The 21980-nt window shown below is 34.6% G+C and overlaps 1 protein-coding gene across 3 annotated transcripts; it reads right to left on the bottom strand.

The window, feature by feature from the left end:
• Positions 1-2089: 2089 nt before the first annotated feature.
• LOC131643540 (homeobox-leucine zipper protein ANTHOCYANINLESS 2-like) lies at positions 2090-8347 on the bottom strand. 3 transcript variants are annotated; one of them, XM_058913790.1, is made up of 9 exons: positions 8211-8347; positions 6538-6761; positions 6337-6454; positions 5423-6103; positions 5237-5338; positions 4950-5159; positions 3584-3758; positions 3004-3371; positions 2090-2852 (listed from the first exon to the last, which is right to left on the bottom strand). In XM_058913790.1, exons 2-9 carry the CDS (start codon positions 6750-6752, stop codon positions 2469-2471), a joined length of 2253 nt encoding a protein of 750 aa, XP_058769773.1. In that variant the 5' UTR covers positions 6753-6761; positions 8211-8347; the 3' UTR covers positions 2090-2468. The 3 variants fall into 3 exon arrangements, with proteins under 3 accessions (XP_058769773.1, XP_058769772.1, XP_058769771.1); XM_058913789.1 differs by lacking the exon at positions 8211-8347 and adding an exon at positions 7560-7770; XM_058913788.1 differs by lacking the exon at positions 8211-8347 and adding an exon at positions 6880-7523.
• Positions 8348-21980: the final 13633 nt, after the last annotated feature.

Genomic DNA, 21980 nt, shown 5'->3' with positions numbered 1-21980 from the left:
TCCGTGGTGTTCGAATAAACAACTTGTGGTGGCATTATCATTGTGTGAAGCTGAATATATAGCAGGATCCTATGTTGCATGTCAAGCAATTTGGATCAGATCGGTACTTGAAGAAATGGAGGTTGAAGTAAAGAAACCCTTTGTGTTGCAAATCAACAACAAGCCAGCCATAAATCTGGCAAAGAATCTAGCTCTGCATGGAAGGAGTAAGCATATCGAAGCTAGATTTCATTTCCTGAGGGAAAAGGTAAATTGAGGTGAACTTGAAGTTAGGCATTGCTCGAGTGAAGCACAGTTGGCCGACATTTTCACCAAAGGATTGAAGATCGACCGATTCCTAAATTTGAGAAAGAAATTAGGAATAGTTCAGATTGACTATTTTTAGAGTTGTTCGACAACTTGGATTATAAGGGGTATGTTGAGATATTATTGGGATTTGTTAGGATATTATTAGGATTGATATTATTAATATAATATCAAATATAATCTAATCTAATAATATCAAATATAATCTATGTTGCAAATTGTGTAAGTCCAAGCTCAATCAGGATTGTATATAAATAATCATTGTCTGTTTTATTATTTGTACAATTCAATTCAATAATATAATCTTTATTTTATTTATTCTCTCTAATATCTCCTCACTAAAAGTGTCTCACGTACTAACAGTATTTATATTTTATTCATCATCATTTTTGCTTTCATTCATCTTCATATGTCAAATAAAGAAAACGTAAAATCAATGTAGAATGGAATCCTCCTCCTAGTAATCTTTTCAAGCTCCATATGAACAACTCTTAGTTTAGTAGTACATTGCTCTTAGGTTGTGAGGATTAAGGACTCTAAGACCATTTACAATGGGGTGTTGAAAAAATTATTCAATAGTTGAATGTCTACAATGGTTTGTTGAATGAGGTGTTTAATGTGATGTGGATTAATTGGTGTTGAAAAGATTCAACATGTTGAATGAGAAAAAAGTGGGGCCACATGCAACACTTTACACAATTTTATTGGTTGTTGTGATTATTTAGATTTTATTTTCTTTTAATCATTTAAAATTAATTATTTCATAGTAAATAAATTTTTTATTTATTTTTATTTTTATCAAAATTCATTATTTTTTTTCCTCTATAAATAGAGACTTGGTTCATTTGATTTGGACTCATAAAAAAAATTCACTTTTAATTGATAATAGATATTAATATATAATCATAAAAACAAAACTTTAAAAGAAAATAAGAATATGATGTGGGGCAGGGTGTTGAATTTTATTAAACAAAACCATTGTAGTGAAAAAAAATTGAATAGGTGTTGAATTATTAGGTGGAAGAGAGAGAAGATGATGTGGAAGATAAAAAGTGAAAAAGTAGGGTGTTGAATAATGTAACATGTTAGAGGTGTTTTAGTAACTTTAATCGATCAAACTTCATTTCAGTCGAATTTTGAGGCTTTGACCATAGTCTAAGTAAGACTAATAGTTTGGATTTCTCTTCCTTACTTGTAGAGATTCCCTTGCTATCGTTAATATGATATCTCTGATAAGATATATAATTTTGATTTACTTCCACTTTTTCTTGATTTAAAATCTCATAAACCAAACAAATTAAAATGAAGTTTAATATAATTCATTCTTATAAAATATGCGTGTAAAATAAAGAGTAACACTTTATATAAACTCTATAACACTTATAAAATGAAGAGTAAATGAAGAGTGACACTCAATATAAATTCTATAAAATTAAGATATTCCCAATAAAATCTAAACAAGTGTACTAGATATTCAATTAGATATATTTCAAAATTAATACAAGAATTTCTTGCTTTTCATCCCACGAGATAACTTACTATATGAGCTATTAGAAGATTCTTTAGAAATACTAACATTTCAGGCAAGGCCAGAAGAATCCAAAACAAATATGTGCAATAAATCGGATGAAACATGCATAACAGTAACAAATTATTTTGCTAATTTATGTGTGAAAAATGTGATAACCAATCCCATCACCTTTTGATATTAAATTATTTTAGTATACCATCTCAAATAAATGAACCAAAATAAAACATAATCAGAAAATTTATAACCAAAATATAACAAACCAAAATATGAAAAATCCATTAATAAAATCATAATAGTTGTGCAGTTTCCATTTGCAAGTTGCAACTGTATAGGGCAGCATTAATAAGAGACACAAATGTTTCGATATGTATGTAAGAATATCAAGGTTAACTCGCAGGTCAACAGAGTCAATACCCGAACCATGACAAACTTGTTCGCACTCGCAACAGCTTCACCACAAATTCCTTCGTTTGCGGTTCGTTCTTGACTCGAAACCTTTCTTATGCGACCCTCCCTATACAACCAAATTTATAACCTCTTTTCTCATCAATTCAAAAAATTTATAGAACCAAAAAACAAGTTCGCAAAACAAGTTATATAAGCTACGTTGCACTAACAAAATGATTCTTTGTTATGCAACTCTAAGCGCAGCTTTGATCTTCTGAATGGTGCACGAGATGAGATTATTCACGGTATCAACTGATTCCATTGTGAGCTTGGCGGTTGGAAGACTATTGACCAAAATTTGGAACCCGACGGTTAGCAAGCTTCCACCATTGTCGCCTCCGTTGCCTTTCTGTGAAGTCTCGCTTGATGAACCATAGCTAGAGGAATTACTACCATCAGGAACAATGGCAAAGCCTGAAGGCAAGAGTGCAACATATGCAGAATCCCCACCGCTCATTACTACGTTCAATGATTGTGCGTCAACCGGTGCATACACCACAACCGAACACGATGTATCCATCCATGTCTCTTGCAGAATCAACATGCTGCTATCATTCGCGTTAACAGCCTGTAAACACAACAAAGATTTTTAGTTTTGGTTCACATTCCAAACAATAATCTGATACTAACTCAATCTCATAAAACCGACTTATAGTCATATTTACGAATTATCTCTAGTCATGTAGGATTACGATTTTTTGGATAAGTAAATAACTCACATTAGCACGTAGGAGAGAAACACAATTTCCTTGTCCTTGACCTTTGGCAATGTGAACCATTTCTTGCATTGGTCCGCCATTTGACAAAATGTCCCACTCGCTTCTAAGCCGTTCATCACGTAGAAAATCAAACACTCTTTGTCTTGAAACAGGCATCCAAACAGATGTTGCTGCGCTGAGCACAATACCGGGAGGCTCGCCAGGGTCATCAATATTTTTCCTAGTCATAACTCTCATATCATCACTCAAGGTCCCCATTTGAAGGCTATCCCACTTCCTCGCAGATGAAGCACAAACCCCGGAACAAAAATTATTCGTCATGCGTTGTGCCAGCTTCAGCATGCTTCTTCTTCCAGCTTGGCTCAGTGCTGTAAAACAAAAATGCCAAATTTAAACCATTTAATTTGTGCACTTAACGAATGATCAGAATTTGTAAATATATATATATATATATATATATATATATATATATATATATATATATATATATATATATATATATATATATATATATATATATATATATATATATATATATATATATATATATATATATATTCGTGCATGTTATTTGGTTTACCTGTGTGATCGTCACTTGAAATGGACGACGACAAAAGGATAGCCAAACCTTCACACTGCCTTTGGAGAGTGGCGATCCATCTATGAGCACCGAATCCAATACCGGAAATAAGCAATGGACGATAGAGTTGATGAACAACACTCTCATCATACTCCCAATGCTCAATCCAAGTTACCTGCACACCAATGCAACTTACCTCATGTCACACTAGCCAAAATACATTCCATGCAATAGTACAGAAATTTAACTATTTCAAATAATCCGAGTTTTTGTGCCATGGTCCAACTTTGATTAGACTAATAGACAAAAATAAATAGCATTATTATAGAAAATGTTGGCTAATTATAAATTAGTAACATATGTTTGATGTTTGTAGAGGTGAATCCCAACGCATTTGACAGATGATAGAACTTTCATAATAATTATAAAACTATAAATCTCTTTGATTATATTAAAAGGCACAGATTAACACAACAAATGTCTCCATTTCATATTATTATATAGCATTAGTGGCAGAGAACTGGATCCAGGTCATATTGGTCTCGTTCGCAGGAAAAACAAATACTATCAAACTAAAAGAGACTGTAATAGAAGCATCAATTGTATTGTTTATACAACAAAGATTGAAGAATCCTGGATTTATGATTTTCATGCACTTTTAAATACTAAAAGATGCTAAATAGATATGAAGATTATAAAATAAACCATATAAACCTTGACTTACTAATATCTAGGAGTGGCAGTGGATAATTTAATCAAGTGCAAACAATAAGAGACACTTGTTATGGATTCAGAATATAATAATAGTACAACACTAAGGCAAAGAATTCGACACGGAGACCTGACACGCACATATATATCATTAATGTTAATATAAAGATGAAATACTACCGTAAAATGAAATATTAATATTACATATTAAAGATCTAAATTGTGAACCAAAATATATAGATGTGCGTCTAAATTGAGCAATTTATTTATCAGTATAATGTCAAAAAAAGCTGTAATCAAATTTAATGTCTTTCAAAACTTTATTAGTCACCATTGTTTCGACAAAGAAAATAAATAAATTTTGTTGGGACGCTTAGTTGTTTGACTCTTCATACGAGTGTCATGCAAACGTCGAACACAGATCAAAGAGTGTCGAAGCAAAGGAAACTATGAAGGGCACGTGTCATACAATATCTGACATGTGTCATACGATTGTCAGACACTGGCACACATAATTCTAGAGCGGCACGAGTTTGTTATATCATAACTAGAGAAGTAACTTCTAAAGTGAACAAGTAAGAAAAATAAATAAAAAAACTACCGACTTCTCATGCAAAGTTCAACCTTAACCCATAAAAAAAGGATTGTAACTTACCTTGGAATAACCATTTGGCATATCCTGCACAATACATCCTGAAGGAAGTCTTCTACAGCTAATAAATGGTTGAGAATTAGCATCATGACCCATCTCAACAGAAACATCAACCACGGCCCATACACCTTCTGCATGTTGCTTACAGAAGCGCAGAATTCTCACTGGACGAACCGGAACTAATGGTGAAAGTAATTGAACCTCAGCATGCATCTGAGAATCCATAATGCTAATCAGCTCTTGAAAACCAAGATAAAATGAAGCAAACATGTAGCAAATAAGACACATACCAAATGTATAGCACCATTTCTGGTTCCACCAATGCCACCAGATAAAACATCAAGGTTTATGGATCTAGCAATCATTGACTGAAACATGTCTGCATATCGATTCTATTCAAGAAAATATAGTTAATAGACCTGCATAAACATCAATAAAATTCAAAAACTAATTACACAAGTATTTAATCATCTTACCGCATCCATCAAAGTTTCCATAAGGGCTGAACTGTTGATGATTACTATGCCGGTTTCTCTCGTAGCTTCGGCGACAAAACCCGGAGGTTTCGGACCAATGCAAGAAGAAAACCTTGCATACTCTTCTTGATTCAGTATATCCCTCTCTCCGTCCAAACCCTTAATCCAAATAGGACTATCTGGCTGAGCCATCTTTAATAGTTCATCCATAGCAGCTAATGCAAGATCTATAAGCACCGATCTCTCAAGCTGAATGTCATTACTATTTCCCATCATTCCCATTGGTGATCTAATACCAGGCATTGCAGAACAATCTCCGAGATCAAGTCCCATTGGTAAGGACGGGCCAAGAGAGCTCGAACCACCACCATAACCATTCCTTCCAATACCAAGTTCCAGACCTGAATTTGAGGCTGATAGAGCCATGGGATTAGCCATTGATGATATCGGTTTGCCGAGAAACTTGTTCGTTAAAGCACATATACGATTCAATTCATCCTTTAGCCGGGCATTTTCGATTCTAATCTGGTGCTCTTCAAACAAAATCTGACCGGGAATCGCTGGCCCACCGCAGTTGTTACATATTGGATTTACCATTGCATCTTTCATTATATTATTCTCCCCTCTTAGCTTGTCATTTTCCTGCTTAAGCATTATGTTTTCATGTCTTTCCAGTTGAGTCTGATTCAAGAAAGGAAAAAGTAGTCAGATATATCTAAAAATAAATGTGAAATATCTATGTTGTTCAACAAAGCTTTAAATCACACATCAAGATCTTTTCTATTATGGCGGATATAGAACAAATGTGGCTGAAGAAGTCTAGATTCAGAGATATAAGAAAACTTTGATGCCGCAATTTAGATCGCATTCACAGATTTTCTATGTTATCAGAAACCGTGGTGTTTAAAACTCACCTTCATTTGGGTTCGGCGATTCTGAAACCAGAACTTAACTTGTTTATTTTCCAAGCCAAGTCTCCTACTAAGATCCAACCTTTGTTTTTCATCAGGATGAGGACACTCTTTGAAGAAACTAAAAAAACAACAAAATAGCTCAATCACATAGAACCACATTAGCTCAAAGTTCAAACCGAAAAACAAAGATTTTTTTTTTACCTTTCAAGCTCTTGAATTTGATTAGGAGTGTGTCTATGGTATCTCTTCTTCCTCTTGCGCTGATCATCGCCACCATCTTGTTCATCACCAGACATTCCATCGAGTTCAAAGTTATCACTTCCCGACCGGCTTTCATACTCATCTTCCCTCATTCTCCCAATCATACTAGTATCTAAACCATCACCGGTAAGACCGATCTCACCCCGACCCTCCATGTTTCTTTGCTGTAAAAAAACAGTCTCATCAGCAACATTAAAGAACAACATAGAAACAATCAAAGATGCATAAATCAAATCCAATGTCAACAAAGAACAATAAACTATAAGATAACATAAAGCATACAGTTGAGAAGAAGGTAGAAGAATTTTGCATTGAACAGTAAATAATCCCACTTTCAAAACCCATAAAAAGGATGAACTTTTTCTTTCCTATCACCAAAAACTTGTCTGAGAAGAATAGTACTCTCCATTCCTTCTATTCTGACTCTTATGTATTCAAGTTTGTTTTTTTATTATCACCAATCGTCACTATCACTTTACCAATGAACTTTTCAGTTTCTGATTCCACACATGCTTTGACTTTTTTAACCCTTAAAATCAGAATGAGCTAAAAAACTGAACTTTCAGATTAAAAAAGTAGAAAAAAGAAAAGCAAAAAGCTATTTTCTTGTCAACACCCCTACAAACAACAAGACTTTTAACACTTTCTCTCTCTCTTTAGAAGAAAGCCTAATCCAGAAACAGATGAAAAAGGTAACAAGACAAGAAGAAAGTGTCTTCTTTTCTGATCCAACAAGGTTCACACATGCTTCTCATGTCTGAACCCACAACAGCAAGAAAATTACAAAACAGTGACACATAAGAGAAAGAAAAAAAGTCCTAAATTTTCTTATATTTCACACTTGACCTATTTCTTGTCAGTATTGAGAATTTTGACAGAGACCCAGAAAATAGAAAATCCAAAAATTATCTTAAATTTTTGTTAGAAAAAAAACATCAAAAATAAGAAGAAGAAAAAACAACCTTATCTCACATGATGTTTCTCAAAGTCATATTCACACACAACACCAAATCTAAGCAAAAACAACTGGTTGACATTTCATTCTCTCTCTCTCTCTCTTTCACTTTCTCTCTCTATATCTATCTATCTCACACATAAACAACACTGATATAAGTGAGAAAGAGAGAAATTTAAAAAAAAAATAAAAGAAGTTAGATGGTTACAAACCAACCAAGGTACGAAGAAAACGATACCTTTTAATTTGACAGTGAGAAACGTAAAAGGACCCAAAAACAAATAGGACTAATGGGTTCCACAACAAGAAAAAAAGTTATGATTTTTTTCAAAATAAATAAATGAAAATCAAATTTATGGTTGATGAATTTGACGGTAGCTGCATTTAATTTTAATAAATGGTAGAAAAATCATTAAATTTTGATTTCGAAAAATCATAAATTTTTAAATCACCACTACGTTGATTTTTGATCTTTTTTTTTCTTGAAAATTAATGTGTTTTCTTCAGATTCTTTGACAGAATCGGATCTATGGAAGAGAAAGAGACAGATAAAATATTATTCTAGTGAGTGATGATGATAAAAAAAATTAATATATAATTAGTACTAATCTTGATTGAAGAAAATTAACAATAAAAAATGATGGTGGAGCTGACTTACAGTGACTATGTATGAGATGATGAGGTAATCTAAAAGTCAATGGATTATCAGAAAAGCGCTTTTTTATGCTTTGAATTTTCTGGATGAAGAACAAGTTCGTTCTTGTCTATGACAGGTTCTTCAAGTACAATTTTTTTTTAACATTGTGCTTTTTATCCTTTTATATAGTCCCTTAATCACACGATATATGAACAAAAATAGACAAAATGGAATTTAATGTATTTGATAAAAATTTAAATTCAATGGACCGATTTTCTCTCTCTTAATTGTTTGAACAAAATTAAATCTTTTACCTAAATTTGAATTTGAATTGGTATGATTTGATTTTGATCAATGCAGAATCAATGTTTTAAAATATTTTCTTGAATTGCTTAGGGCTAATAGAAGGAAAACATTTATGAATAGATCAACACAATGTTTTGAATTATAACAGATTTAATGAATGGTTTCTTGTTAAGGAAAAAGAAACAATTTTCTTTGATTTAAATATTTTAACCAATCGTTAGTTGGTCCAGTGGTGATTGGCGCTGGACTTGGTAGGGAGAACCACGGTTCGATCCCCCGCAACTGCGATCGGGAGGGGGATGGGACCACTTGATGCCAGAACTCGCCCCCGAACCGGACTAAACCGGTGGTATAAAGCCAAAAAAAAATATTTTATTATAAAAACATATCTTTTTTAAGGTGAAATTAACTGTATATTGTATTTAATTTTTCTTTTTCTTTTGTTTTCTCCATAAATAATACTACTAGTTAGTGAAATTGTTTTTAATTCTTTCCATAAAATATATTCTAAGAAAACATAAAAATTGAATTTTGTTAATAATCTTCATGAGGTCCAGATTGTCCGATTCAAACAACATTCTTTTCATCTCTCTTTTGATCACTTGTTCCAATGCAATCTTCGTCACCATGACTTCAGCAACAAAGGAATCAAGTTCTCCTTGAACTTTGGTATTGTTGAAGTCTATCATTTGACCTTCTTGATGATTTGGCCTAAGCCCCATAAGCCTTTCTCAGTCAAGCTTTTTATTAGTGTTGATTTTAAGTCAACCCATCTTTGGGGGAATCCAACCTCTATATTCCTTATAAGCTTCTTTTCTTATGTTATTTGATTTTATCACCATGTGATACTAGTTTTGGTTTTGAGACTTCACTTTTGTGTTGTTATATGTTGTTTGTAGATCTTGGAGTTGTAGATGCATGTTGCTTCGGAGCTCTTCCCTATCAAGTTTATGCCTAATCTTCTTTGAAAAGAGAGTGTCTCAAATATATAATCCCTTAAAAAGATGATCGTTGAGAGAGGATAGGATAAAGCTTGTCTTCAAGTAATGAATCTAAAAAGTCTTGGGAACAGTGAGCACACAAACGGAGGATTCATACAATACATCTTACAAAAGTGGAAAAGGTGATGTACTGTTGTACCATGTTGCTTCTTTTGCAAGGTTCTAATCGTCCTTCAGTTGTGATGTACTTCTTATCTGAAGTAGAGTGTGCACTGAGGAGATCAAGTAACGTAAAAGTTCCAAGAGAGATAATCCTTCAGATACGGAAAGAGGTCTTTAGAGTCAAGAGCAACAGCCTATTTGAACGACACATTCTAATTTCTGAACTGGAAACAACAAGCATTTATGAACTTAATTCTTATATCTGAATAATCGTTTTGCTTCAAAACATTTGTAAATCTTTTTCTGATGAGTTGTTTAACATTTTTCAGAATTGCTGACTTCTCTTCAAAATTGAGATGAATAGTTATTCTGATGTGTGATGACGCTGATTTTGATGATTATCTAGACAACAATCTTAATCAGCCAAAATAATGAATCTGCACACTTAAGAAAATATTAGAGTACAATTTGTTTCATACAAAAATATGTATTGTTATCATCAAAACTTAAAGATTGAATGCATAACCAAATCTTGTTCTAACACATCCCCTAGCTTGTGGATCAAGAAATATTTGGGTAAAGAAGTCGAGCCCATGGAAAGATTATGAGTATATAAATTAAAGGAAACCAAATCCTAATGCAATTTGTCTCTTCACAACTTTGTAAAGAAGAAGAAAAATGTAGAGTCTTAGGTTTTGAGAGTCATCTTGCTTGTGTTGTGTTTTATGTATATTAGTCATGTATCTCTTGATGCATTGAGGTTGACTATTTGTTCATTGTCAATCACTCATGAGCTTTTAAGCAAGGAGTGCATTGTGTGTAACTGGAAATATGTTCTTATATTTTGGTATTTTTTTATTTGTCATTGAGGTGATTGGAAGTGAGAGGGGGTCTTATATCTTGGGGAGTCCTAGGTAGAAGTTGCACAAGGTAAAGATTAGGCGATAAGTTATAAACTAAGCATGTTTAGCTTTGAAATAATACTATCATAGTGAATTTTCTTCCTGGCTTGGATGCCCCCAGAGTAGGTGATATTGCACTAAATCGGGTTAGCAATTGATTGTGTTTTTACCTTCTTTAATTTAATTTTGCATAAATTATAGGTTGGTAAAACTGTTATGTCAGAAATATGATGTCTTCACATTTGTATTAACATCGTGTATTGATGTTAAGACACCAGTCTTGACATCTATTGTAAAGTATCAAATTTTCAATTGGCATCAGAGCAGACACCCTGTTTTGTTTTTGGGTTAGCTCCAAAAATTAGAATAAGTAAATTAGAATAAGTAAATACAAATAATTATTTAGTATCATTGATATTTTAATTTGTTAGTCAATTTAAACATTAATTGAATTACTTATTTATAAATGTTCAAATAAATAGACTTAGATACTCAGACTTGACAAAGCCTAGCTCCATCTACTCTATTCTCACCCTTATATACAACATATTATTTATTTATTTATCTTTTCTTCTGTAAAACAAGATTAATCTTAAAAACTTTAAAAATAAAAAATAAAAAGAGAATGCAGGGTCCACAACTTGAATATGGAAGTTCGTGATGTCCGCCCCTGATTCGAGTATAAACGCGTACTACACGCGCCTTCATTTTCTCTTTGTCGTCACTATTTCCCTTTTTAAATGGCCTTAATACAGTGTGTGAAGGACCACGACAACTACCAAACACTGTCAAAAAACATGAGGACAATATGGTCATTTCTAGAAAATTAAGGTTACGTTTGAAACAAGAGTTTCGTTAACGTGGCTGCGACCGATGGTGTTTATGGGGGTTAGATTTCTGACAGAGTGAGTTTTCCAAATTTGTGAATGGGTGGCGTGAGTGTCTCTGTAGGTACAACTCATGAATTGAATTTCATGTGTCACCAATCTGGCTTTTTTATTGTTATCCATTATAGGATTTCAGCTTTTTATATGGTTTCGCTGTAAATTTGTAAGGGGGAGTGGGGTAGAAAAGAAGAAGAAAACATGCAACGTATAGTGTGATTGAATTGAGATCTTTGTTACTATATTTAACCATGAAGGTAAAAAGGAAACACTATCAACAATATCATATTGCTTTTACTTATTTTGCAATAAAGTTTATAGTACTGTCAATAATAATTTAAAACAATCAAGCTCATTTATAGTATTTGATTTTTTTAGTGATCTGAGTATTCTAAATGCAAAGACTAACCTTTTGAATTTTTTTTTTTGACAAGAACCTTTTGAGTTGAACTACATAAAAAACTTAATATTTGTAGTTAAAATGTAGAAGACTAAACTAACATGTAGCTCTTAGATAATACTCCCTTCGTTCCTTTATAATTGTCACTTTTGTGAAAAAAAATTGTTTCTTTTTAAGTGTCACATTTTAAAGTTCAAGAAAGTATTTTTGTTGTTTTGTCAAAATTACCCCTAATCATTATGATAGAGAGAAAAAAAGTTAAATAAAGTGTTAAAAAAGTTTAGGATATTATTGGAAAAAGAATAATCATTATTTAAAAAGTAACAATAATCATTGGTTGTCTTGGTATGTGAAAAAACTTAAAAAGTGACAATTATAAAGGAACGAAGGGAGTACCATTTAAATGATTTGAAATAAAATTTGATTAATTAGAGAATTTTTTAAAAAGTGATATTTTAAAAATAAAAAAAAGAAGTTATTATGCAACTTGTTGACGAACTTAAAAGTAAGTTGTATAGCACTCGCTCTCAATTGTAATTCTTTTCACTTAAAAAAATTACATCGATGAATGAACTATTCATTTATTATGAATTTTTTAATTAGTTCAAAAAGTGTTATTGCAGTTGATTTTTTTAACTACAAAATTAAGAAATGTGTTCTCTGTTGGACCAACAAAGAATAGGAGTTCACAATAAAGAATAATAAAAAATACATCATTTGATCTCTAAGAGATCGACAACCATGAAGAATAAGCGCTCTAATGAAATTGATCAGGGACCTTAGAAACACGCATAACATTGTCCTTAGGAAACACATAATCAATGTGTGTGGTTGAAAAGAATCGTCAAATGAGAGAACAAATATTACTCTGACACATGTCTCTTCATATAACTATCTTGCACAATAAAGTTCTATGCCATCAAAACCCTAGAACTCACATATAACATGAGAAAGAAACATCAAATTCAAGTACACACTATTTTAAACTTAAAATATATTCTTTTAAATCTGATAATCACTAACTTGAGCGTTAGAGTATGCATGTATTCTCCTTGGCGCAACAGCAGGCATTCGATATCTACCATCAACCAAAGCTTATCATCAAGTTTATTACCAAGTACTTCAAGTCCGTACCAGATCATTAACACCATCTATGAGAAACGCTTGGAGCAATATTCTCTTTTTTCACCTTATACTAAGATGATACGCATTGGTGAAAATATTTTCCATCATAGTCTCTCAAGCAAAGTTCTAATAAAGATGGCAAAGGTATCAAGTCCATCGCCGCCTCCCTCCTGTTTCATCTTACAATTCTCTCTCTCTCTCTCTCTCTCTCTCTCTCTCTCTCTCTCTCTCTCTCTCTCTCTCTCTCTCTCTCTCTCTCTCTCTCTCTCTCTCTCTCTCTCTCTCTCTCTCTCTCTCTCTCTCTCAGTTCTCTTGTTTAAAACCATCATTCTCTGTTCAGTAAGTTTTTTTTAATCTTTTTCTATGTTCTAATTTATAGTTTTTTGTGTTCAATTTTAGCTTTTATTTTCTTGTTTTTCTATTTTGATCAATTGTCTATTGTCTATTTTAAATGAATTAGTCAAGTAAAATATTTTAATCCTGTTGCTTCACCTACTCAACTTGATATTATTATCAACCTCCTCCAGATATCACAATTTATTTTATCTTAGTAAATGATGGTTATGTTCTACAATGGTTATGGTTATTGACTAAGGACATGTGTAATGTCTATTTCTTATTTTGCATGGTAAAATAGTTGAACCCTCACCCCAATTGGTACAAAGCAATGAAGTTAAAAATGATGAAGAAAATGCTAATAATAAAAGGAAAGTTGGAAAAGCTTCAACAGGTCACATCCAATGATCCTAATGTTATAGCATGGGATTCAGTTAGTAAAAAACCTATTTAACCTAGATAATAAACTTTGAAGCATTTTACAAAAATAGAATCAAGAGATAAATATAATGGGTGTGATCTATCATAATGTTGCTGATTAACAAAGAAATGGCACTAGTAATTTGAAACATCAATTGTTGCACCAATGAAATTCTGGTATCAGATATGTGATGTCGAATGAGACGTCACTAGGGATGTGCATGGATCATAAACCAAAACAAATCAAACTATATATATGGATTGGTTTGGATCTTAAACCTGTTTCTATAAAACTGGTTTGGTTTTTTAAAACCGATTTACATACGGTTCAATCCAGTTTTAAACCAGTTTTTAAAATAAAAACCAGTTTTTAAAAAACCTGTTTTTTACTTACTTAAAAAAACAGTTTTAAAACCAACTTTGTAAAAAAAAAAATCAATTTTATAAAAAAAATTTAAAACCATTTTTTTAAATACAAAATATCACAAATAAATTAATAAAGAGAATTTTTTATTTACATACACTAAGATAATCCAATGTGTAATGTTTATCTCTAGTTGTGACTTGGGAGAGTCTTTGAACGGCGTTTTTGCTCGAGTGCCCCGATCCTGTCATTCTACTGCTGGATAAGGGCGTTCATTTGTGCGAGGGCGGCCAGAACGGAGGCCATAGTTTGGTCCTGGGGGGTTGGACCCTTGGAGGAAGAAGGGTTCCCTTGAGATTCTTCGTGATTGTCTTTGCCACTGGTGCCGCGGAGGTGTTGAACGACGTCGTCGTGGAGATCCCTCGGGGAAGGAGAAGCTGTAAGACCGTCACGAGGATGTGGAATGGTATTTCTGGGTGGAGGAACGACGATGGAAAGGTCATTCCTGTTAATCACGGTAGCGTCCAGAGAAGAGGAGTCTTCATTATTGCCAGCCATGGATGATGATTGGGTTAAAGCTTTGGTTTCTAGGTTCTTGCGGGAAGCAAGAATGGATCAAGAAATGCAAGAAGAGAAACAGGGAAGCTGGATATTTCCACAGACGGTACCACTGATCTTACCGAGCAGATCAGATGGCCAGCAACAAAGAAGGCTTGAATCCGGAGCGGTTGAGAGTAGAAAAAATGGTTGTACCTGCAAGGCACTCCGATGCCAAAGTAAGTATGTGATCAACAAGGTACAACAAAGTGAGAGGTTTTGGGGGTAAGAAAAGATTACCTTGCCCTCTGGGTTCAGAGGGCTATTTATAGAGTTATTCCAAGTGGAATAGGCTCCACTTTGCAAGGCGTGAATCTAGGCGATGCGCGAGCTGGCTGCTACCGACCACGAGGCTTCATCGTGCTCGGTTACGTCTAGTGTTTCCCCGGAGCGGACCAGGGGAGGTTGTCGCGCGCGTCTAAGGTGCCTTGGGCCGAAGGCTGGATTGGCCCAATTGAGGTGATTGGGCTTCCTGAACAATTACAATAGAAAACCAATTGCATTTGCGTATTATAATATTGCCACAACTCTTCAATCATCATTTTGACACTAAGATCAAATTGAATATTCACTTTCTTGAAACGTGACAGTTTGAACTTATCAAGAACTTTCTCAACAAAGTGTATTTGACTAAGTTCATAACCACCACTATTTTTGCATTACTTTGATCCCAAAAAGAGTGTCAACTAGTCCAATATCTTTCATCTTGAATGTGGATATTGTAGCAACCTGCCCTAAAAAATTAGATTTAGAGTCGCCACCTATTCTACCAGGGCGAATAGGAAACCCTACGCAGTTAAGAGATTCGGGGTAAGTTATTATATTCGGGTCAAGGGAAGGTGTTAGGCACCCTTAACCCTTTCCTAAGGTCTTGAGTTCAAGGCAAAGGTTTATGGCTAAAAGTGTTAAGGTTTATAGCTAAGGAAATGAATAGGGTGAAAAGTGAGATTTTGGGGAAGGGGACTCGCCTTGGTTATCCAAGTGCCTACATACCTCCTTATGGAGGATCAGAGTCTACGTAGTTCGGGGAGGGTTGTACGCCTTAGAATTAATATGAATATATGAAGGCATTTTGAATTGCCTTATCGAAGTTTTGAAATTCCGTAGTTTGAAGATGCAAAATGTGTTTTAAATTAGCGGACAACCCTGTTTTAAATATGTTCTATTAATCGCAATGATCAATAGGTTCAATCACCATAATTAACAGATTTAATGAAGGATTGCTAACAATTCTAATCGATAGATTCGATTATCACTTTTAGCAAATAATGTATTTTAAATTAGATTATTAATAGAATAGCTTTATTATTAACCATCGCAATCGATTAATTCGATTAAAACGGTTAACAATTTGAACCTTAATCCGCTTGACAAAATAAATTTTGTCGCTAATCATCGCAATCGATTGGTTTGATTGAAACGATTAGTGAACAAACCCTTAAAATAATTAATTAACGATAGGATATTGATCTTATTATTGCATTATTATTTTATAAAAAAACATTATTTCTCACCAATACGACTATTAGATATAATCGGATCGAAGAGAACAATTAATTAAAATTAACAAAATAACTTAATTAATTTTTATTTTTTGCAGGGGGTGTATTGTTCAGTTAGGTAGCAAACCCATAAAACCCTCACCCACCACCACACACCACCGCCTAACGCCCTAGAACCACCACGCCAACCCAGATTCCGGTTGAAGTTTAACCGGAATCTTCAACCCCCCAAACCCAGTTTTGCCCAGATTGAAGAAACCAGATGAAGATCTTCATGATCTTCATCTCCCCCACCCCGACCTTCAACAACGAACCCAGATGATTATGAACCCTAACCCTAATGACCAAGAACCCTAACCCTAAACAAAACCCTAACCTTAAATTCCAAAAAAAACAAACAATTACACATGCAAATCGGTATCGTAGAACAAAACCTAAAGCTAAGTTTAATCGGTTACCATTTGGTCTTGATTTCTGGAACGTGTGTGCTCCGATTCTCCTTCTGATCTCTTTCCTTCTTCTGTGTGTTTGCAGGTTTTGGTTGGAGATTCAAGCTCGAAGGTTTATGTTCGCGGCAACAAGCTTCAAGCCCTTCTCCAGAAATTTTTCATCCTCCCTCTCCTAATTTTCCTTCTCTTTTATAGCCTAGGGTTTAGTTATTTTAGGTTAGATTAGATTGTTAGAATTAGATTATTGATTCATATTTCGTTTTCATATTGTAATTGATTCATTGTAATCTCAAATTTCTTTCAATAAAATATTTTATTTGTTTAAGTTATGATTTCAATTTGATTTCCGTTTGCGCTGTGATTGAAGATTCATTTACTTGGGCCCGAATTTTGGATGCTTGTTGAAGGTGGTGGTGGCCGCGCTTAGGGTTTGCGCAAGGGAGATGATGAACAGGATCCGGGTCGGTTCTGACCCGGTCCACTCCCTAACCCTGTTTGGCCCAAGATCCAGTAACCCAGTTTGCTAAGCCCATTCCACTCACTAACCGGCCCACTTTACTAAAAAAAAATCTTAATAATGATAAGATTATAATAAAATAAACTTAATAACCATAATAATATTATTAACAAACCTGTAACTAATTATATAACTAACTCCTAATTAATTAATAACAAAAAGGGTTAATAATAAACTTACTTAATATTACTAATAACAATCGCAATGATAGTTAATAATCATATTAGTTAGTAGTAAAAACAAGTAAATAATTGTAAAATAATTGTAGTGGCTTTGCTAAAATAACAAACATAAATGATTAGTGTAGGATAAATAAATTTGCAAAATTGCATAAAATTGGAAGCCTTAAAATAAAGTAGATGGGCCAAATGATTGGGCCCAAATACCTACTAATCATACATCCATATTTAACTAAAGATGGTTTTATAAGAGATTGGGTTTAACAATAGATATGTTAAACCCCATAACTCTTAATTTTACCACCCTTAATAAATTAATAGACCTGGATCGTATCGGGTAAATTTTGGGGTATGACATATGTTTTCTCAATATAGTGTATTTGACTATATTTTTAACCCCCGCTCTTTCTTTTACTTTGATCGAAAGGAGTGTCCTCTATTTGAAGATTTTCATCTTGGTTGTGGAAGCTAGAAACCTCTTTGTTTCTAGGATTCCATTCATCTATTTTGAAGGATAGAAAAACACTTAGAAAGGGGGGGGGGGGTTTGAATAAGTGTAGCTTTAAAAACTTGACCGATAAAAATAAATTGCACAGTTATTTTTATCCTGGTTCGTTATTAACTAAACTACTCCAGTCCACCCCCGCAGAGATGATTTACCTCAATTGAGGATTTAATCCACTAATCGCACGGATTACAATGGTTCTCCACTTAGTCAGCAACTAAGTCTTCCAGAGTCTTCTGATCACACACTGATCACTCCAGGAACAACTGCTTAGATACCCTCTAAGACTTTCTAGAGTCTTCTGATCAACACGATCACTCTAGTTACAACCTGCTTAGATAACCTCTAAGACTTCCTAGAGTATTCTGATCCACACGATCACTCTAGTTCCTTACAACTTAATGTAATCAAATCTAAGAGTATTACAATTGCTTCTTAAAAGCTATAATCACAAACTGTGATATTTCTCTTATCGTTTAAGCTTATTCTCACTAATATATTATAACAGCAATGTAGTGAGCTTTGATGAAGATGAAGATTCTGAGCTTTGAATAGAACAGTGTTTCAGCAAGTTAATATTCACAGAAATTGTGTTAGTTCGTTAACCTTGCTTCTCATCAGAACTTCATATTTATAGGCGTTGGAGAAGATGACCGTTGAGTGCATTTAATGCTTTGCGTGTTCCGTACAGCATCGCATTTAATGTTATACGCTTTTGTCAACTACCTCGAGCCTTGTTCACGCTGTGTCTACTGACGTTGCCTTTAATAGCTTCTAACGTTCCTTTTGTCAGTCAGCGTAGCCTGCCACTTGTACTTCCTTCTGATCTGATGTTTGTGAATACAACGTTTGAATATCATCAGAGTCAAACAGCTTGGTGCAAAGCATCTTCTGATCTTCTGACCTTGAAGTGCTTCTGTGCGTGATACCATCAGAACTTCAGTGCTTCTGATCTCATGTTCTTCTGATGCTTCCATAGACCCATGTTCTGATTCTGCTTCGACCATCTTCTGATGTCTTGCCAGACCATGTTCTGATGTTGCATGCTGAACCCTTGAGACAAAGCTTCTGAGCGCTGAATTATGCATACTCTTTATATATTTCCTGAAAAGGAAATTGCATTGGATTAGAGTACCATATTATCTTAAGCAAAATTCATATTATTGTTATCATCAAAACTAAGATAATTGATCAGAACAAATCTTGTTCTAACAATCTCCCCCTTTTTGATGATGACAAAAACATATATAAATGATATGAATTTGCGATCAGAAAGAGCAGACGGCAAAAGACAAATTACACAGCTATAGCATAAGCATGTGAATATGTCTCCCCCTGAGATTAACAATCTCCCCCTGAGATAAATAATCTCCCCTTGAAATAAATACTCGAAGAACTTTAATAAAAGACTTCCCTGATTATTTCGGTAGAGACGATCACATAAGCTTCTGTCTTCAGAGAATTCATAGCTTCTGACTTCTGCTTCCATTGGACAGCTTCAGAACTTGAATTTCTTTAGATCCCTAGAACACTCATAGCTTCTGATTCTTGCTTCCATTTAGGACAGCTTCAGAACTTGAATTTCTTTGATCATCAGAACGTTCACAACTTCTGATTCCTGCTTCCATCTAGGACAGCTTCAGAACTTGAATTTCTTTGATCTTCAGAACATTCACAGCTTCTGATTTCTGCTTCCATTTAGGACAGCTTCAGAACTTGAGTTTTCTGGATCTTTAGAACATTCACAGCTTCTGATTTCTGCTTCCCTCGGATAGCTTCAGAGCTTTGAATTTCTACCAACATCACTTCATGCTAGATTTGTATCAGAACATTGTTGAATGTACCAGAGCATCATCAGAGCATCTCTACATCCTGAAATGTTACAGAACAAAACTAAACGACAAAAGTCAGCATGAACGAGTCAGAACATAAAATGTATATTAGAACACATGATATGTATCAGAGCCATATAGGCTAAAATAATGTATCAGAGCAAATAGAATTTTGTCAGAACAAATAGACAAATATGGATCAAATTCTATTATCAGTGCTTCTGATTCTGAAGCTTGACAGCACTCAGCTTGCTTCAGTTTCCATGAGCTTATTCTTTTTAAAGAATAACGCTTCTTATGGTTTTGCTTCTTGTGTGCTTTGAAGATTCTCTTCACTTCTTTATACCTGCAAAACACTTAAACCATATAGAACTTGCAGTTCTTGTTAGTGAAAGCAACTGATTAAATCAAATCATTTATCACATATTTCTCCCCCTTTTTGTCATATCATCAAAAAAACAGAAAAGATTCAGAGACAACAAAAAGAAACACACGGAGGAAGAAGATGATTTCATTGAAGTTCAAACATCAGGTACAGAAGTACATGAAGATAAGTAAGATCAGATGCACAAAAACAGATGCAGCAAAAAGAAAGAAACAACACAGACTCAATCTAAGATGGCCCTAGCCTTGACAGGATCTTGGCCAGCATCTCTTGAACCTCATTGTTGTGTCCAACTTGCCTCACCATGAAAGCTCTAAACTCAGCATTGAGTGAGCTTTGCTCATCCTGTCTCTTCTGAATTTCTTCCAGAGTCCTTGCAAGACGAGAAGATTCATCAGAAGAAGCTTCACCGCTTTCAACCACAGGAATAGCAACTTGATCTGTAGCTTCCATGGATAGATCATTTGTAGGGATTTCCTCAACAGGATCTGATTCAGCAACATGATCTTCAACATCTGCTTCTTGCATAGAAGCATCTCCATATTCTGCAGCAGGAATTTCCGAGTCTCCATTCTCAAGTGCCTGAAGAATGGCAGCTAGATTCTTGGGAGCAGAAGGACCTTCAACTTCTGGTGGATCAACAACTTCTGGAATGACCAAGCTTGGGTCTTTCTCAGAAGGGTTTTCCCTCAGATAGTTAAAGAGAGTCTTGAAGTCTCCGAGCAGAACAGGATAATTAGGAATAAAGATAACAATATCCCTGCATGGATTTGCTTCCATTTCAGCAACCAGTCTTAATTGTTCCATCTCATCCAAGAAGGGCTTCTCTTCCAACAGATGTCTTCCTTTGAGACTAGCAAACCAGAAGTCTTCATAATTCCTCAGAATTCCACGAGGCCGTGGGGCAGCAGCTACACAGGCTTCCTGAAGTTCTAAAAACAGAGCATCTGATTCTCTGCGAAAGATCCTCCAGAAGTTCCGCATAGCAACATCATTCAATCCAGAACTTTCAGCAATTCTGAGAGTATCAAAGATACTTTTGAGATTCCTCTTTATTTTTTCAAAAACTACACCAATAGGGTATACAGGGCGGAATTTTATTTGGGTTTTTGAAAAGGCAGGGTTGGAAGTGAAGTACGGATGAGGTTCTCTATCCAACCTATAAGAAGATTCTGCTTCAGTATCAGAATCAAACACTACCACTTCAGCTTCAGGACGAGGCTTGGGAGTGTAGTTGCAATCACGGAGCAGCTGCTCATGTGATGCAGAGGTTGGAAGAGGAGAATCACAAAGGTTGTTTTGAGAGGTGGAGGGAGTATGTTCAAAGGTGGCATTGGGAGAAGGTTGAGATGGAAAGAGAGTTTGAAGGGGTGGTATATCCAGAACAGGATTGATGGTAGGTGGAGAGGAAGGAATGGTTATAGGAGAAGATGGAGGTGTAAGAACATGGACAAAAACAGGTGATTCTGATGTGGCTTTTTCTGGTTCAGGTGTAGGGACAACCTCTATTGGTGCAATTTCTGAATGAACAGCAGGAGCAGAATCAGGTTCAGAAATGCATATACCTTTGGAACCTCTCAGAAAAGCTTTGGCCACATCCTCAGTCTTCTTTTGCTTCTTACTCTTCGGCTCTTCAATAATCTTTGCTTTGCCGCTAGAGATTTCTTTCCTTCTGACATATGCCAGAACTTCTGATTGATTCTCAGCCTCTTGAGAGACATTTTCTTCATCAGACTCTTGAAGAATCATCTTCCTTTTTCTTGTTTTCTTCTTCTCAACAGCTTCTTTCCCTTTCTTCTCAAACTCATCAGAGACAGACTTAGCAACCTTTGCAATGACCTCTTTAGAAACATCTTGTTTCTTAGAGACAGCAGAAGGATAATCATGCTTTCTTTTAGTCCTTTCTTCCTTCTTCTTATTTATTTTCATTGGAGCACCCTTCTCTTGATTTTTGAGATATTTATTTTCTTCTTGTGATAACAGAT

The sequence above is a fragment of the Vicia villosa genome, linkage group LG1 (genome assembly GCF_029867415.1).
Source record: "Vicia villosa cultivar HV-30 ecotype Madison, WI linkage group LG1, Vvil1.0, whole genome shotgun sequence".
NCBI lineage: Eukaryota > Viridiplantae > Streptophyta > Magnoliopsida > Fabales > Fabaceae > Vicia > Vicia villosa.
The sequence above is the reverse complement of the archived record's forward strand: the minus strand, read 5'-3'. Positions and strand labels throughout refer to the sequence as shown.

Coding starts and splice junctions, on each gene's coding strand:
- LOC131643540 (XM_058913788.1), bottom strand. CDS start 6,942: ATGGGTTTTGAAAGTGGGATTATTTACTGTTCAATGCAAAATTCTTCT. Junction 6,762..6,879: donor CTTCTACCTTCTTCTCAACT/GTATGCTTTATG, acceptor GTTTTTTTACAG/CAAAGAAACATGGAGGGTCG. Junction 2,853..3,003: donor TTTCTCTCCTACGTGCTAAT/GTGAGTTATTTA, acceptor TTGTGTTTACAG/GCTGTTAACGCGAATGATAG.